Consider the following 19,634-nt stretch of genomic DNA (forward strand, 5'->3'; position numbering starts at 1 on the left):
CAGCCAAGTTGTCCTTTTGATTCCCCTTGCATTTTGACTTGAGCATTATGCAAAATACGATAAATAAAATCTTAAATATTTTTAATATATTTCCATAGATAACACTAAAAATGTACCACTAATTTTTTTATTATATAATATATAATTAGACATAAAAACGTGGATTTGTGTTTGCCAATTATTCCAATTAAAAACAATAATTTCCCTTAAAAATGTATATGGCCAAGAGGATTCCTCGTCGCCTTCAAATCTCAAGTTGTCCATATTCATACATTGGATGTGACACTAACAGCATCTTGTGGACTTTCTTTTTAAGAAATAGCATTAATTATACATAAGTCCCAAATTTTTATTGTAATCATAAAAATACCCTGATAATTTTTATAGATTTATATCATCTAGATTGATTGTGTAAGGCCCTGGGCCAATCACTTATGTATCCTGCAATCACAGTATTTGGACCCAGCTCAGCTTGCACTCAGGGGCGGATCCAAGATCTTAGTTCAGCGTAGGCAACCATATATTATAATTAATAAAGCAAAAAAGAGAGCAATAATTAATCGACAGCTAAAAATAATGTGTCATAAAGTTTGAACACAAGTTACGCACAGTCAGTAGCATTGATAATTAATGGGAAAAAGTCAGAAAAATGAGGAACAACGACGTGTACAAAATCAAAAATCAAAACAAAATATGATATAAAATATACGTTCGAAAAATAAGCATTAATTCATTATCGATTGGAAAAAACATAAAATTATAAAACAATTGAATGATCGACAAACATTGAACGAAACAACGAACTTAAAATTTGGTAACATTTTGGATTTTTTTAGAGATTATGAAAGATTAAGCAGTAATTAAAATGAATTGGAATTATTGTAACTCAAAGTATATGACGTTTGTGACTCGAGAAAAAAAAACATATACAGAAGGCTATATAGAGTGTATACTTAGACAAGTAAAAAATTGAGTCTAAAATTTGGGTCTACAAATTATTAAAAGAAAACTGGATCAATATAGACAACTAAACATGTAATAATAGCATACAAAAATTAAAAATTTAGACATAAATATATATATATATATATATATATATATATATATATATATATATATAAACATATAAAAAAAAATTGGCACAGTGTAGGCAGCAGCCCACACTGGGCATATGCTGGCTCCGCCCATGCTTGCACTTACTCAGAGAACTCACCACTCCTGGCAGTGGTGTACATGTCTCCCCAGATTTTGATGATCCATGTACTTGTCCTAGAGGTCATGAGATCGATATCTGGTGAGGCACGTACACCACTGCCAGAGATGGTGAGTTTTGTGAGTAAGTGCGAGGTGGGCCAGGTCCAAGAAATGTGATTGCAGGGTCCATAAGTGGCAGACCCAAAGCCTTACAGATTGATCGATCCGATCTATAATTAAAATAATAATTTTGATATAAAAACTGATATTTTTCATGCTTCGGGTTAGATCAAGTAAAAAATTCGTCAATACGATATCATATAAGTTTTTGTTACTCAGAAAAATTTAATTTTTTAAAAATAATATAAATAATTCATCAGATAAGTAAATAAGTAAGCACAGCAGCATTAAATACTTGTACCCTACCCCTACGGAAACCTCATTCAATTCTAATTTGGATGTGGTATGACCCACCCGTGAGCCCCACAGCCGGGCACCTTTTAACATTATTTTTTAATCTTTAACTGATAAATCTATTTTGGTGTAGTTTTTACACCAAAATAATACAGTTTCTGCACCAAATATAACATTCATCTACAACTCACTTACTTCAAATCTTACACTAAAAATTATATTCCTAAAATATTCTTTTTGTTTACTATTTATTTATAAATTTAACAATATAATTATAATTAATATTAATATTAGTATTATAATTATAATTTTATTTTTATTAATAGTTAAATTTATTTATTTGATTCTTACATATATTAACTCTAATATTTATAATACGAATTAATACAAATGCTTCATTATTAAAATTGACATAATTTTAATATAGATAATTTATTTTTAAAACTTAATATGAATCCAAATTCAAACATCTGAACAACTATATTCCTCCCACAAATGATCAATTAAAGCATTTCGTAGTACATAGCAAACATCTTTATCTTTTATCCTTTTATATCGAGCGAGCAATTCTTGAAATCTGATATTCTCATCGACAACCATTTCTACATCCGGAGTTGGTGCTTCTCTCATATCTTCAATGGGTGCACTAAGATCACTTTTTAAATATTAATAATTAATATAAATAAATAAATATTTTAAAAAGCAACAATTATATTTTTTTAAAATTTTTAGGATTAAATATCTAATTATTAAAATAAATATTATTCTATTATTTTATAATATTTACAATTCTTAATACAAATATTTATAATAAATACACATTTAAAAAAATTAAAAAATAAAATTAAAAAAAATGACCCCTGCGCCAAATTCAGGCGGAGAGGGGGTTGCGCTATTTTGGTGAAATAGAGCAACCCCATTGGAGCGTTGAAAGCTTTTCACCATTTTGGCCCAGTGTTGGAGTTGTCCTAACGACACTTCTCTCGTTATAAATTAATTTGACCGTATTTATCTTTTACGATTTTGATATGTTATGTTTTCAAAATTTAATAAAATGTTATTTTATAATTTTTATTCTTTAGAATTTAATTTTTTTGATAGAAGAATGCTTACATGACGATATATTAGATTAACACAAATGAATTAGATCAGGTCAACTCGTATATTCGTCGTTTAATTTATATCCGATATTATGTGTAACGATCAAATATAGAAAGAAAATGTAGAAATATTCTTTTGACATATCCCCTAATTTGTCATTATATTGGAGATTATAAAAGCAAAAATGAGTCTCATGTGAGACCGTCTCACGGATCATATTCTGTGAGACGGGTCAACCCTACCCATATTCACAATAAAAAGTAATACTCTTAGCATAAAAAGTGATACTTTTTCATGGGTGACCCAAATAAGAGATCCGTCTCACAAATAAGATCCGTGAGACCGTCTCACACAAGTTTTTGCCAAAAATAATCCCTCAACCTCTATAAATATTGGGTTTATGTTAATGAACAAAAATGATCATAGAAGGGAAAAAGCCCATTTTAGGAAATGATTTTTTTTTTTTTTAATTTACTGACATACATAAAATGTGATATAAAAATGAACAAAAACTCACGTGAGACAGTCTCACGAGTCAATTTTGTGAAACATATATTTTGTCAGGTTCACTCGTGAAAAAATATTACTTTTTATTATAAATATGAACAAGATTAACTCGTCTCAAGAATAAAGATCCGTAAAATCCTCTGACAAGATATCTACTCAAATAAATATATGTGTTTGTGAATAATAACATATGTATTATGTATAAGACGGTTTTAAAAAAGATTGACCAAAATTATTTGTCAAAATTTTCCACACAGACAGTCGGATGTGCATGGACGCATTGCATATTTAATCAGCATAACTACCTCACAATAAATAAACCAATTTCATAGTTGCAGTTTAAATCAAAAAGTCCAAAAAATAAGAAATGGATGAAGTTGCGTTATAACTTTCTCAGCGTTCTGCTCTTCTCATAGAACCTGAAGATAAACTTTCATTAAATTATAGAAAATCCTTAAACACAAACATTCTTGTTCCACAGTTAAAGTTCAATCTACTCATAAACCAAGAGAAACCCGCGTCGCCGAGCATTCCAAGGAAGCGATCTCGTGGACACGAGCAAAAAAAAAATTCAAAAAACTCCTAAATAAATGGACAAAGATAAGTGTCGAAAAATGAGTTGATACAGTTAATTTATAGAACAACTCGGAACGTTATTTTGTCTTCTTGGTGAGTACCAAGGTTCGGAACTCACTGTCATCCCTAACAAAACTCCACCACAAATAAGTAAGGGGTATCATGGTTGCATGCCAGATAGCATGAGCATCCACAAGTCCTGAGTACGGTGGGAAGTCGTACAACTCTAACATCACGGCTAGCGCACCTCCAAACACGACACCCCAAATCTTCCAACGTGAGGGGTGATTAGTAGTTCCGGCCCAGATAGCCCACACAACGAGCTGAAGCACGGCCATTGCCACACAAACTATCATGTTCCATCCTGCAAAGGAAGTGTAACTCTTATTTATGTTAAATCACAACTTGGAATCACGATCAAATCCAGGGAATTAGTGGAACGAGTTAGTGTACTTATCATCTTTTGCATCTATTGTGAACATGGCGACCCACACACACAAACATATGTGTGTATGTGTGTCATCATCTTCTTGATGACTTCCAATTAAGGATTGTTGCCTTGAAAAGTAGTATTAACAATGCATGATATGTGGTGGTGGGCATACCGTAGTCAAACTGATAGAAGTTTAGATATAAGATATGGGTTGCCACAAAAGCAAAAACAGGAGCTGCAACCATGACTCTGGCAGCCTCGACTGTCACACTGAAAGCTCTTATTATGGCTAGAAAAAGAGAGTATCCAAGCAATGCCACCGCAGACGAGTAGTCAAGCTTCTCTGTCAAATCTACATCTCTGCATATGGTGTGATGTTATTTAAACATGAATGTACAAATTAGCAAGTATCAAGAACAAGACAGCGACTGAAAACGTCCCCTAAATCACTTAATAAACACATGCCTGAACTACACTGCGTGAAGTTCTCAAAACAAATCTCAAAAAATGTCTCTAACACTTGGAAAATGTTTACCAACATTCACCATGTTTAACAGCATTCACCAAGTGGTGTTTGTTTTGTTTTTTAATTCATAATTTCAAGCAGGAGAGAAAATTATTTGTAACTTTTTGCAGTTGTTTATGAATGTTTCACCAACAACATTGTGGTGGTAAAACTATAACTTGTCATCGCATATATGTGATTCATTTTTTACATTATGTCGACCAAAAACTATAATTTAGTCCAGTTCATTATTTTCCCAACAAATTTTACAGTTCATTATAAAATTCATTATGTCTTGCAAAATTTAATACATAAAGTTAATCGGGCACATGAACTTAATTAGATTTCTAACTTCTTAACGAAAGTTTGCATCAACATCTCATATGTATAACTAATGTACACTGGTTCAAATGTAATAATGTTATAGGAAATAATTCTTGCCTCGCCAAATTTATCATGCATTCAGAAATATAAATCCCTCTAAAATTAAAACTCGTCCTTAGTTCACATGAGCACAAGAAACAAAAGGAGGAAAAGATGCCGCTCACCTAGCGTGGAAAACCGCACTCCAAAACCAGGCATTCATCGCAATAATGGCGTAAATATGCCACAAGCCTGTATATTCATAGTAAGTGGTCTTGTTTGGCCTCAATGCTAGTTTGTAATTTACAAGGATAAAAAAGGACACCCATCCATGGAACTGTACAGCAAGATTAAGAGCAGAGAGAGCCATAGAAACTGGTTCCTGATCATATATAGATAACAGATCAGCTAGAAATAGAGGGCAACGGGAGCTTAAAAAAGGGAATAAATTTACCTGAATTCCATAAATACGCCGAAATGGCCATTTCCCATGGTACTTGGAAGGCTGGTATCCAAGTTTCTGTCTCTCTTCTTCTCTAGAGAGCATGCAGTGGTAACGGCAGTCACCAAGGCAGTCCCATTGCTTCCACTGTACATAAAGTGGCTCCTGCAGATACCATGGGCCATCAATACTGTTTCCATCTGAAGAAAAATTACAGTGTTGAAAGCATTTCTCCCCCGCGCATCCGGTCTTCTCACATTTCTCGACACATTCCCTGGAAGTTCAATTCAGTTTAAAGAATTAAAAGGCATGGCTTCAAGAAGCTATGAATGAACAACGGTTGTTAATATGCCAACACACACCGCATGCAGAAGCTCGAGATTCCTAATTCCGAATGCAAAGTAAGTATAGAATGTTTTAGGCTCTAAATTATTTATTTGGTATTATAAACATATGTGTATTAAACCATTTGTACTTGAGCCAAAAAGCTCAAGACTGAAATCCAAAAGTGACCAATCGAAATGCAAGAACTGGCCTCATGTGAAGTGTGAACTGAATATAAATACCCATGCAGCAGTTTTGATATGATTAAATATTCTCTTTGTATTCATTGAGATCTTGAGCCAAACAACACAACCATAAAGTACAAGTTGAACACGAAGAGTTCTTTTTGAAACTTCTTCAGGAGTCTGTTATAGTCTGTCATAATTTATTCAGATAAAAAATCACCGAATCCATGTGAATTCACTCCTTAATCTCATTTTTCTTTTCACATTAGCTCGCTACTCTAACATTTAGGCAGCACTTAGAACACGTAAGGCACACCTAGGTGCATGGTTTGTGCCTTGAGCAGAGTTGAGTGTTTTAAAGGAAATAAATGACTATTGTTAATAGCCAATAAACATATGCATAGTTATTCAGGTATTCTTAACTGAATTTATTGTTCAAGAAAAGAGGCAATGAAAATACTCCTTCCTTCGCTCTCATTTATGGTTCCCAACAAAGAGCAGGTAGATGCATCAATGATGTATGACCAGAAGTTTTAGGAGGGGTAAATTTATAATGAATGAAAGATTGTTAAAAGATCAAGCAGAAAATGGCAGACAAGTCTATGTTATGACTTATCACAAATTCATCAAAGAATATTTGAATGGGTCTCCAGGAAATGATGAAATGCCGGATCTAAATTTCCAGCCAACTTACTACTCGAAACACTTAAGCAAGTGGCAATCTATTCAAAAACGTACATTTTATATAAACATTTTTTTGTCAAGCCCGATTTGTGGTCAGTCAATAACCCGAAAATCCATCCAAAAGTTTAACTGGTGTTGTAATGTAGGACACACTGCTTTGTTTAACAAGTATTCATTACTTGACAAGATAATTCAAATTCTCTGCACCTCCATCTACCCACAGTTACTATAATTGCAAGATGCACTAAGGCATACAGGTATTCTAAAGCCTAGTCACAAGGCAAGATACACACTTTATTTAAGTAAAGCGTCTTGAGATGCTAAGATAACTAAATGAGTCAAGAGAAATCATCGCAAATAATCGAAAATGTTCTTTATAAATATTAAATGACAATAAAATAAATATTCATCACCGTACAAGAAAATGAATTCCTATCTTTTTCAACTTTTTTGAATTTCTTATACCTACATATCAGACTTACTTAAAAAATGCCATGAATCCTTAAACCGCACCAAGAACACCTTCGCAGGAAACAGCCACACCAACTAGTATAATTAGATTTACACTTCCCAGACTCCAAATTTATCACTCTAATGAGACAGCCGCAATTTCACCAGCAATCTGCTCAAGCTGACCCAGAAAATAGCCCCACTTTCCAAAGCTCCAGCAACTCTTATACTTACAAACTATATAACTTAGTTCACTGATTCTACTCCAAACTCAATAGTCCAAACATTCAAATACTAAAAATAAATTCTGAACACCAACCAAGAATATGCAAACAATCGAAACACGAACGAAAATCAACGTTTAGGACACAGAAAAGAAGTTTATCAACACAATCTTTATACATCTTACTGGTAAATCGGATCAGCATCACCGGGGCTCGCGCTGAGCAATCTTGTAAAGCACGAGAGGAATACCAAGAAAAGAGCAAAGCAACGTCGTTCCATCAGCTTCGGACCCACCCTTAGCGCCATGAACCGGAACAAAAGATGTCAAAGTCAATTCCCTAACGGGCTTTCGAAAGATGAGATTTTTGCACAGAAAAGAACAAAGATTTGATGTTGAAGGATGAACGCCCCAACAGGGTCGGGAAAATACTGCATCAAGATTGGATCTTTCGACAACTCTGATATTTTTTGTTTTGTTTCTTGGATTTTTTTGGTTTGTTCGAGTGCCAAAGGACGTGAGGGCAACGAAGGTAAAGAGATGTACGGTGCAGGAGATTGAAGGACAGCTACTACTGGATCCTCTACAGTTCTTTGTAATGCTGTACATTACAATTGACCTTTTAGGCGTTTTTTATTTGATTGGCCGATCAAGATTAATTAATCTCGGTAGCCCAAACTCGTCGGAAAAAAGGTCCCATAGTTTAGCTACACCCACTTCACAAAACTTTTTACGAGAAGATTTCATATAATTTAATATTTAATAAAAGTTTTTTAAATTAATTAATGTTTTAAAGATTTCATAAATAATATGTAATGTATCTCTGATTTCACGAATAGAAACTTGAATATGAAAAATGGAAAATATTGTAAAAAATGAATTTTTATAATAAATTTGAAGTAGACGAATTAAATTATTGTAAATAGAAATACTGTTAGAGATATGAAACACAGCACCAACCAAAAATGGCAGCTCACTTCCTCACCCAGAAATCACCGAAGATCAACCTTAAACTCGCCGAGAATCTCAATCCTCAGAGAATTTCCTCGTCACCCACTTCGATTTCTTGGTCAAAAGCTGGTCAGAGGTCAAGAAAATCGTCAAGAATTACCGGCAACGCTTATGTTCGGGCGCATTCGACGCAGTCGTCTCAGAAAATGAGCCAAGAATCGAGGAATCCGAGGTTGTGGAGCTCCGGCCCATTGATGTGATAACTCTCACGTGTTCATATTAGCTAGCTGATCAAACAAGATTCTACCATTTGCATTCTCCTCAAATGAATTGAAGAGTGCTTTTTCATGTATTTAACTAAATAATTGAATAATGAATCTTGTATAATTTGTCATCAATTAATTTGTAGTCGCAGGTGGAGTTTTTCGACAGGTACAAGGTAAGCATGCATGATTCTCAATGTCGTGTTTTTTTTCATTCATTTAGTTATTCAATAATTGGCGATTCAAGTGATCTTAAACAAAATATGTTTAAAAAGAAAAACAAACAAAAAAACAATCTTTTAGTGAACTGCATTCCTAGTATGTATTTACAATCTTCAGATGAAAATCATTATCTGCAATCACTAATATGGTGGCTTTGGTAACTAATACTTGATATTTATTGCTCGCTCAAGTAATTTTCAAATATACTTTTCTGTCTTTTACATGTTTTCAAATTTTCTCTACTTGACATATTCTACTTCATTTCCACTGCAATCCACTTGTTTTGGTAGCTGACTCTGGCATGCTTCTTTTAGGTTGGTGAACTAACTGCCCTGTTGACATCTGATTTGGGTTCTTTGAATGACATTGTTAGGGAAATATATCAAGAGATCGAGGTTTCAGGGCATTTTCCGAGGCAAGCTGCTCTACCCTAGTCGAACGTGATATTTATGTTAAAATAAATAGAACTTCTCACCTTTGTTTGATTGGTTGACAGAGTTGGTATAAACATTCTTGACTTTTCTGATTATATTCCGATTTATAAAGTTCTTTCCTCGACTTTTTTGCTTGGATTTTTTACTAACAAGTGTTTCTCCATTTTTTCTCCCTGATTATGGGGTTCTTTCTTTGATTAGGGTTACCTTTATCGAATTGGAAATATGTAGACTTTTAGGTGGACTTCAAGTTTCTTGCTAGTAAAATAAACAAAGTGACACTATGTTCGTACCTCTCTTCTGTAATTGATTGATCATGTTCACTAATAGACCTTTGAAATAAAGTATGTCTTCATATTTCTATTCTTTTGCTTATACTTTTTCGGGCACTCCACCAATAAACTCGATATTTCTAGCTACGTATAAGCGGACGACTGTGAGTGTATTTAAAGCATATGGATCAGTCCAAGCCTCTATAGCTGACTGTGTCAATGAGACATTCGCTGCCGTACATACAGCATGCTCTTGATTCCTTTGAGTACCAGTGACGTGTTTTGATTTTGTTTTCTTCCCTTAGTAGCACCTAGTACATAGTTTATATGATAACGATGTTCGTACATCAGTTAAGATCATTTAGGGGAGAAAAACATCAAATGTCAATTTTTGGAAGGCAGGTAGGATCTGTTCAAATTATTGTTATGAATGCTGCCAAAAATTCAGGTGCACTGAGGTACTATGGGTTGAATTTGACAGGTTCTTGAATACGAGAGTAGTGGTATAACTCTAGGGTTACTTAAGTCTGTCAACGAATCTCTAACTAGGGTTGCTGTTTATGTCTCTTTAATGGCCTTGTATTGTTTTGGAGGAAGCAAAAGTAAAATCTTTAAGAATTCATCCTTTCTTGTCAGTTGAGTCACATTCTGCTCGTTATTACACTAAAAAGTTGGATGCGTTTCTTGTAGGGTGAACTAGCTGTGGGAATCGTGGTTTCTTTTATTTGATACACTCTTACATTAACATTTGCTGTGAGTATATATGCTCATCTGTTTTTTTTTAGCCTTCGGATTTCTTGATTATAAGTAATGTAGTCTAGGTTCAAGGGGTGGTAAACACCTATGGAGATCTTCGTGGGGCTTTTGCTGCAACAGAAAGAACAAACTCTGTTTTATCTGGTGCCCAAATTGATGAAGCTCTAGCTTATGCTTTAGAAAAAGACTTGAAAGAAGGAAAGCGCATGACTCAAATCTTGTAACTCTTTTGTGGGGTGACACAAAACAAGAGCATTGGATACATGTCTTCGTTAAAATCTGCTAGCGACGTGCGTAATTTATCATTCTCCGGTGACATCTGCCTTGAAGTTATGGATTTGTTTATCATCAATATATTGTTCATGCTATATTCACACCTACAGTTGAAATGAACTAAATCGAGCTGAACATGCTCTTTTTTTCATATTCTTGCATGAACTTGAATCTTTTTTATACTGATCGAAGCTCAGTTTGAAGATCGAAAAATGAATTGCTTTTAGCTCGAGTTCACTTGAATAATTAGTGTTTGACTCCAAGTTTGATTTGTTTAAATCTAGTTCTGTGATTTCAAATGCCTATCAAATAATAGGTTATCTTGTTTGGAGAACTCATGAGCTGACTCAATTCTTCTGCACCCCTATTTACACCTTATCATACCTCAATATCTTTCAATAACAAGAATTTTTCCTTAAAATCCATAACTGCATGTTCGTGCCTGAGCATACTTTTATGCTGGTAAAATTCAAACTCGTCGACTCTCAATAAATTCTGTTTCGTTTTTCAGAACTTTATTTTTCTTATCCTTTACGGCCTGATGTGGAAATACTTAAAGGACTCAATCTCAAGTTAAAATGTGGCACGGTGACTGCTTTAGTCGGCCCTGGTGGTACAGGCAAAAGTACAGTTGTTCAGCTCTTAGCTCGCCGTTATGAGGTTAGTCCACTGTATTAACTATACTAAAATAAAACTGTATATATGCAAATATGCGTAAATAACTAGAGAATGAGCTCTGATTATTCAACCAACCAGTGGTCGCATAACTGTTGCTGGGGAGGATTTACCATCGTTTGATAAAAGTGCATGGGATCGTGTCGTTTCCATAGTGAATCAAGCATCTCTCCGGAACTTTTCTAATTTAATTTTCTAAGTTTCATCTGATTTTGGTCAGGTGCCTGCAATTTTATGGTTACATCTTAGTTAGTTTGAATTTTAAAAATACTTTAAACTGAGTACAGGAATCTGTCCTATTCTCTGTCGTTTTTCTGAAGGGTTACGACTGTTAAGTGGAGGACAAATACAGGTATAACTGTTAATTCATTCACTCTCTCTAGCACGCACTCTCACTTGTTATGCTAATGCTGAATGGATTGAGCTTGAGCCTAGGTTCTAAAATTTTCCGTTTCAAGCTCAAACTCAAGCTAGCTTAGGTAAGATTTTTCGAACTTGAGTTTCAGGTCCTGCCTCGCTTAACATCCACTCACATTGGAAACATTTATAGCATTAATCCACTTTTATTTTCCAGAGGATTGCGATTGCAAGGGCCCTTCTGAAGAATGCTCCAATCTTGATTCTTGACGAGGTATACATATCTGTGTCCCATTTTTGCTTCTTCTAAATTAGTCTTTGAAAAACATATCATACAGCACCTTTTTCATACGTTTCTTGATTTTGCTGCAGGCAACGAGTGCCTTAGTGAACTCCTCGTTCAGGATGCCTTTAATGTCCAAATGAAGGGACGAACGATGGATGATCGCCCACAGATTGAGCGTGGTTAAGAATGCCGATCAAATTGCTCTGTGTTCGGATAGGAAGTTTTGGAACTAAGGATACACCTTGAGTTGTTAGAAAAGAATGGTCAGTGTGCTTCTTTGGTTGGCACTCAAAGAGGAGTGATCATTATTCATTATTTTATGTGTTTTTATTAAAACTAGTATCTCACAAATTAACAAATATGGATACTTAAATTATTACTTAAAATTATTGATATAACGAATATGTTTAATTATTATATAATTTTTATACATCATTTATCATTATATTCAAATGAGGATAACAATTCTGTCGTTAAATTGAATTATTTACCACTGTATTCAAAATATTGTTTGAAAAGAAATGTTATTAATAAAAATTAAAAATTATATATTATTTATCTAACTAAATAAATAAGTATTTTTTGAAAAATAATAATAAATCATTTATTAGACGAAAATTTTAATTAATTTTTTTAACATTTTAGAAAATATTTATACTAAGTTTAATTAAATAATAAAAATATCGATGTATGAATAATTAATATACCGAAAATTCAATTTTTCACTAAAAAGTTGAAAAGTGTAATATTATATAAAATTTAATGTTTAATTTTTATATTTTAAAGAGTATAGAGAACTAAATATATAAAACTAACATAAAACCCAAAACTGTAACCGAAATTAAATAAAATGACATCATCAATGCAAACATTTAATGGCGTGTTATTTACATGTTATTTTTAAAATACACTTCATATACATATTTTTTACTTTAGAATGTCTAATATGTACTCAAATTATTTTAATTATTTTTATAAACATATAATGTCTTTTATATATTTTTTATTATATATAAAAATATTAAAACTAATCCACAAATTTTTTTATAAGATAATCTCATTAGCCAATTTATGAAATGAATCTTCTACCGGACCGACTTATGAAAAAATATTCAAAATTATTATTATTCATTCAAAATATAGATCTCATCGATTTGTCCCACACATAAGACTCATTCAAACTAATTTAGATAAATTTATTTTTTTCTACCTAAAGTAATTTTTCGTGAATATGTTAACCAACAATTTAAATAGATTATTGATTTCTTAAATTCTTTTAAATTTCGTGGTACATATTTATTTATTTATTTAGTTTATGAATTACAAAAAGAATTATAAATAATTCTATAAATCGTAATTATTATATATCATTATATATTTAAGTTTCTCGAATAAATTTGTCTTTTAGTGAAATAATAAATATTTATGATCTTAGCTTTTAATGTAAATTATTATTTTGACTACGCATATAAATATATTAATAAATTTTGTTTAATATTATTTCAAAATCAATACATTTAAATAAATATAAGAGATTATTTTAAAATAAATTAACTAATGACATTGAAAACTGAAATATTATTAAATATAACACTAATTCACATTTATTTCTTTTTAAAACATGAAGTATTTGGTAGGTACATAAAACACATCTATGCTTTGTTCAAATTCGAACGATCTCAAATATAAATGGAAAAATATTCAAGTCGGTTGATTCACTTTCAACATTACATACACCTACTTTGATGCAAGCACAAACTCATAATTTTATTGTATTTTTGAGAAATAAAATTCACATTTCCTATCAAGATTCCTCATAAAGTCTAAAATTTTTTAGCTTTCTCCATTTTCTTGTTTTTTTATTGATATGTTGGGTTTCAAAGAGGGAAAAGCAGTTGCCAGTGTTGAGTTTTTAGGTGACAGAAAAGAGATTTCTGACCAACTTGGAGATTATACAATTCATGGTGCTTCTTTAATGTACTTTTCCACACTGTGGAGTGCACAAAATTAAGACATTTCAGACCACAAAAATCAGCAAGAGCTTCTTGGTATTAAAATAAAATATCCATGTGGCTTATACATTGCAAACACACAGTGGCAACACATCACAATCCATTTCAACTACCAACCCACAAATTTAAGTTCCCAGATGTAAAAGAAACTGAGGAATGACACTTTATTTAGCAAATTTTGATAATTTAGTTCGAACCAAACAAATCAAGTTTGAAGACGATTGTCAGTCTGAATCGCGTTATAACATAAGTAGTTAAACTCATACTCGAACATAAAGAAATCGAGTGACATTTGTTTTGTTTATATCAATATCATCATCTCCCAAAAAATACGAATTTCGTTCATTTATGATTACATAGTTTTTGCTGAAATAGACATACACATTGTCAACCAAGATATGTATAAGTTTTGATAGTAGCTTTAGTGTGCTTAGGTGGAATGAATAATGGGGAGGACCATGCAAGTGGGAGACCATTTACTTGAGCCAACTGCAACCATTTGCGTGGTTTAATGGCTAAGCTGTAAATCAGGAAGAAATGGAAGATTCGTAGTAATGGCAATAAAAGAACCAACTCCATTCTTCAAGGAAGAGTTTTTGACACACCTTGTAGAAAATTACAGTGAACTAGCTAGATGAACTAGTTCTGTACATGCGGCAGTTACTTGGTAATAAGAATTTTCTTTAACAGCGAAAACCTTTCATCAGCAAAGGAAAACATTACTCACACTATCTTGGCTCGACTACCCCTATTTTAGCTTCCTGAATCCTAGTTGGTTTGATCTTTTAACAAACAAGTGAGGATCTAAGTGAGTGGGCTGTCGGGAGATGAGTGCATGATGCCCATCGAATCACTGACTCTGTCACCATGATATCAAGCTGCTCGAATTCACCAAGGCTAATTGTGTGGTTCCTTCTGCTGTGAAGGCCTAACGTTCGAGCCCCGTCAGATGCACTCTTTCTGACCTCAACTGCTTTGAAGTCCATGTCTCCATCTGCAAGGAGTATAGTAAGAAGAGACTGGGGGTCAAGGAAAACTACTCTAATTTGCTAATGTATCGCATTGACTAGTATAAATACAAGATTCTGTTTCCACAACTGGACTATGGCACATCATACCGATACCCTCTTAACATTTAGTTTAACCATATTGATTCTAGACCCACGTTAAGATTTGAAGCCTGAGGGGTATAATTGTAGGGAGTTTATCAGTCACAGCAGGGTGTAATTAGACCAAATCTTAGGCGGGTGTCGTGCAATTTACGCATAGTGTAAGGAGACTAAATGATTACCTCGAGGAATTAAATGAAGTACTGATGAATTTTCCGTGGTATCCAAATCATCATCCTCCTGTCTAACCGCAAAGCTCGATTTGAAAAAAGCAAAGCTTGGCAGTGTGATGACAGGCATAGAAAATTCCATGGTATTTGTTCCAGCACTACGGAAAGAAAATCCACAAGTTTCCGACAAAGGCGTAGACAGGTCTACCATGAAAGAAGAAAGCGACGACTTGCACGTGAATGTTGGTGACATAATTTCGCAATTGTTGGGCGATCCAATTCCAAAACTAATATCTTGACTTCTTTTCATGACATGTGGGGAAATACGGCTATTCTCAGAATCCAGTCCACATTGTTGCTCACCACTTTTACTTAGATCTCTGAAAATTGGCATTGTATTCTTCACCCAAGAATGGTCTGTAAAAAATCGTCGTAGAAAGATCTGAGTTCACAAATGGTTATAAGTTTGGGTAGCATATTGATCCTTTCAACAATCATATCACAATAATTAATTCAGATCTCATGTTTCCATAAACTCGCTTCTCCAAATATCTAATATAATCTTTAGTATTCTACAAAAGGATGAATTTTCATAAAAGGATAAAAATATCTGAGATAGTAAAACCATGAGGGAAGAGTAACAATAACCTACCTAGAACCTGCTTTGGAGTAAACCGATTCGACGTATCCCTACAAAGCATTCCTGTTATCAATTGCTTTGCTGAATCAGAGATGAAATCCCATGGATTCGACTGAAATCTCAAGTCAGCAGCCCGAACAGCATCAAAGATCCGGGACTTTGTTTTCCCCCAAAACGGTGGTATCCCACTCAGAAGAATGTATAAAATCACACCAGCACTCCATACATCAGCAGCCTGATCATATCCTCCAGCAAGAACCTCTGGAGCTATATAGAATGGACTACCAACCGTACCATGTAACTTCTGTCCTGTTTTCAAAAAGAAAAATAAAAATATCAGGAATTATTTCTCAACATAATAATAATCGGCAACTCGGCAAGAATTAACAGGGAAGCCAAGTAAGTCGGCACTCTACCTGGTTTGATGTAGGTTGCAAGCCCAAAATCAGCCAGTTTTATCGGTGAAGAAGAGGATTTTGTTGCTAAGAGGATGTTCTCCGGCTTCAAATCTCGATGAACAACACCCTTATCATGACAATACATCAACACTTGCATTAAGTGTCGGAAAAGCACCCTGGCTTCTGACTCGGAAAACCTGCCGTGCTTCTCCAACTTGTGAAAAAGCTCACCTCCAGCACAAAGCTCCATCACGAGATGCACGTAATCTTCTTCCTCGTAAACTGCTTTAAGGTCAACCACGTTAGGGTGCCCCGATAAAGTGCTCATAATTTCGATCTCGAGTTTGATACTTCGCACATCTTCTTGAGTGACTAACCGATCTTTTGAAATAGACTTGCAAGCTAGAACCTCACCACTAAACTTATCGATACATTCCCGTATGATGCCAAATTGTCCCCAGCCCAAATGTTCTCCGAGATTATACTGATCGCTCAAATTCGCAGTCTTGTGGGCATCTAAAATAGTTTCCCTCAAGCACGCAACTCGATAGCAATTACATGAACTAAAGAGTGATTCAGTTTTGCTCTTGGCAACAGCCATACAAAAGTTCAACCTCAAAACGATCACACAAACCCTATCAGGATCTCAGTTTTTGATATCTGAAACCTCAAATTATCACCTAAACTGCATCAGTTTTCTATGCCCCAACCAGAAATTTGATATGGTCACAAGAGGTTTGATATATTCATCGTATCAAGCTTGAAAAAGCAACAGGAAAAACCCAAATCCAAAGAGTCTTAATTTCCTCACAAATTACCTGGATCTGAAAAGTTCATAAAGAGCAAGAGCATATAACCACCGAAAAAAAAGTGAACAATTTCACCGAACAGAAGGTAAAAGAACAAGGAAGACTTAAGCGTAGCCTTAATTTATTAAGATAGCAAAGATAAAAACTCAAACTGAACTACTCAATTAACCAAACTCTTGGAGCATTTAGAACATTGTAGGACACGACACAAACTAAATCAAGTACAGAAAACCCCAAACCTGAAACATCCCAAAATTCCCATTATGAGACAAAAGCTCAAATGGACCGACAAAGAAGAAATTTGAAAAAAATAAATAATAAAATAAAATTTCCCCCACCCACAAATCTTCACATGAGAAAAGATGAAAATCCAGAAAAGCCCACAAAAACTTGAACTCAAAGAAGCATTCCCAGATCCACAATTTGTCCAAGAACACGCCAAGAACCAAACTTTTTCAGAATTACACAACGTCAAGATAGAGAAACACAGACTGCAACCAAGAAATCTAACCTTGAGAGAAGGAAAGGCAAATAGTCAAAAAGTCAGCAAAAGAGGAAGATGCACAATAGGTGTGAGCTGTGATTCCCTTCTTCCTTCCCAACTAAGAAAGAAGAGAGAGACCTGTGGGGCGACTTGCTCTGGCCTCCTCAGTTTTCTCCAAGATTGTTATGTTTGAGGTTCGAGCAATCATGTTATTGTTGGTCACCATTTCATTCTCCTCGTATATTTTTGGAAGAAAGTATAATTAAAAGTTTCTTTTTTCCTTAATTTGTCTTGTATATGTGGGACATTGTGTGTGCTAATTCAAAATGATGTCTTTGAAAATTAGCTCACCGAGACAACTCAAAGTGACGCGTTTTTTAATGGTATTCTATCAACCCCACGAGCACACAACCTTCATGCCACCTGAGTTAGAATATGTATATTGTTCTACCATAGTTACAATTTTATCGTGAGACGAGTTAATACTTAAAATGAAAAATAATTTTTTTATCATCAAAAAATAATATTTTTCATGAACAAGATTGGATTTGAAGATACGTCTCACAAATTGACCAAAGATGTCATTTTACGTGAATTTTTTTTATTGGATCAATTCCTACATTGCGAGCCATAGTAAGAAGATTTCATAGAAAGAAAGCATTCGTCGTAAGCCTAGTGACTTCGTATAATCAGTGTGGGATCGCTTACCCTTTCTGTCAAATAACTTAATTGTCTTCTTTTTATGGGAGTAAATCTACTTGTATATTTACACATAAGGGCATCTCCAACCCCTGCGGACGCCATTTTTGGCCCAGAGGTATTCTCTAAAGAAAGCTGCACTATTTGCAAAATAGCGCACCTTCATTTTCCTCTGTCCGCGACAAATTTGGCGCAAGGGAAGATACTTTTTTTTTTTTTTTAAATTATAGATATTTATATTAAAAATTATAAATAGTATTTATATAATAATATGATATTATTATATTAATTTAATAATTAGATATATTTAAATCATAAAAATGGAAATATTTAATTATAAAAATTTAAAATAAATTTATCGATCGAATAATATTTAAATATTCAAGTCGCAGTTATAAAAAAATTTATCGATCGATATAAAAAAAAAAAACAAAGACGCTCGCTATACATTACGAAATTCTTTAATTGATAATTTATAAGATGAATATAGTCGTTCAAATATTTAAAGATGTATTTGTAACATGTTATTTGATTTTATGTCAGGTATTAATTTTATTTCACCAATTTTAATTATTTATATTTCAATTCATATAATATAGATTTCAATAATATATTTAATATAATTAAATCAATCATTTTAATAATATTATTGAAATTATTAATAATATAATATTAATTATATCAAATACAAAATATAATTATATTTTATATTTTATGCAGAAAATGAACTATTTTAAAATAGAGTTTTAGGTTGGAGATGACCTAAGTCTTTCGTTTCAGGATATACTCCTATTCTTTTATTTCTTGTGGTATAATATTGATATATGATTTGTAATTAAAATGCAATGTTTGGTTTACACTCAGATTCTTGTGCCTCTTATTTTCCACTAATTTATTTCCATCGACAAAATTAACCGTTTTTTGAGTTCATCCATCGGATCAAACATTGTAAGATGATATCTCTCCATGCTTATGTTGTTCGCAATTTTGTTTCCATCAATAAGATTTCGTATCATATATGTTAAAAAGAATGGAGCTCCTCGTTACTCAATTACTAACTGTAATCGTAAGAGTGTGTCTAATGTGAGATCGTCTCACGGATCTTAATCTGTAAGACTAGTCAACTCTACTCATATTCACAATAAAAAGTAATACTATTAGGCTATGTTTGGTGTGTAGGATAGGATAACTAATTGGATTGATGACAAAACTTAAGGTAAGGATATATAGTGTGTAGTGATGAAGAATGTTTTGTTTGGTAAAATTTTAATGAGAATGATAATTTTTAAAATTTTTTTTGTTGAGACAAAAATACCATAAACTAACATTGATGAAAATTTGGTATATAAAATGATATTTGTAGTAATATTTTCAAAATCATGTGTTCATCTATTAATAAATAAATATTTTATAAAATTTTAAA

At 33.2% G+C, this 19,634-nt stretch overlaps 2 protein-coding genes and 1 long non-coding RNA gene across 11 annotated transcripts; 1 reads left to right on the top strand and 2 right to left on the bottom strand.

The window, feature by feature from the left end:
* Positions 1-3,631: 3,631 nt before the first annotated feature.
* Positions 3,632-7,978, bottom strand: LOC140841067 (uncharacterized). The gene is made up of 5 exons (XM_073208236.1): positions 7,588-7,978; positions 5,548-5,809; positions 5,279-5,475; positions 4,398-4,585; positions 3,632-4,156 (listed from the first exon to the last, which is right to left on the bottom strand). Exons 1-5 carry the CDS (start codon positions 7,707-7,709, stop codon positions 3,870-3,872), a joined length of 1,056 nt encoding a protein of 351 aa, XP_073064337.1. The 5' UTR covers positions 7,710-7,978; the 3' UTR covers positions 3,632-3,869.
* Positions 7,979-8,314: 336 nt separating this feature from the next.
* On the top strand, positions 8,315-12,285 carry LOC140841068 (uncharacterized). 9 transcript variants are annotated; one of them, XR_012120083.1, is made up of 5 exons: positions 8,315-10,589; positions 11,084-11,410; positions 11,535-11,599; positions 11,683-11,878; positions 11,977-12,285. It is a non-coding gene; the product is annotated as an uncharacterized lncRNA (long non-coding RNA). The 9 variants fall into 9 exon arrangements; XR_012120081.1 differs by having other exon boundaries at positions 11,535-11,878; XR_012120084.1 differs by having other exon boundaries at positions 11,084-11,232; positions 11,535-11,878.
* A 2,160-nt stretch (positions 12,286-14,445) lies between these two features.
* Positions 14,446-17,755, bottom strand: LOC140841069 (calcium-dependent protein kinase 26-like). Its single transcript, XM_073208238.1, has 5 exons — positions 17,540-17,755; positions 16,238-17,043; positions 15,834-16,130; positions 15,194-15,598; positions 14,446-14,896 (listed from the first exon to the last, which is right to left on the bottom strand). The coding sequence occupies exons 2-5, from the start codon at positions 16,818-16,820 to the stop codon at positions 14,688-14,690; spliced, it is 1,494 nt and encodes a 497-aa protein (XP_073064339.1). The 5' UTR covers positions 16,821-17,043; positions 17,540-17,755; the 3' UTR covers positions 14,446-14,687.
* Positions 17,756-19,634: the final 1,879 nt, after the last annotated feature.

The sequence above is a fragment of the Primulina eburnea genome, chromosome 9 (genome assembly GCF_022965805.1).
Source record: "Primulina eburnea isolate SZY01 chromosome 9, ASM2296580v1, whole genome shotgun sequence".
Taxonomy (NCBI): domain Eukaryota; kingdom Viridiplantae; phylum Streptophyta; class Magnoliopsida; order Lamiales; family Gesneriaceae; genus Primulina; species Primulina eburnea.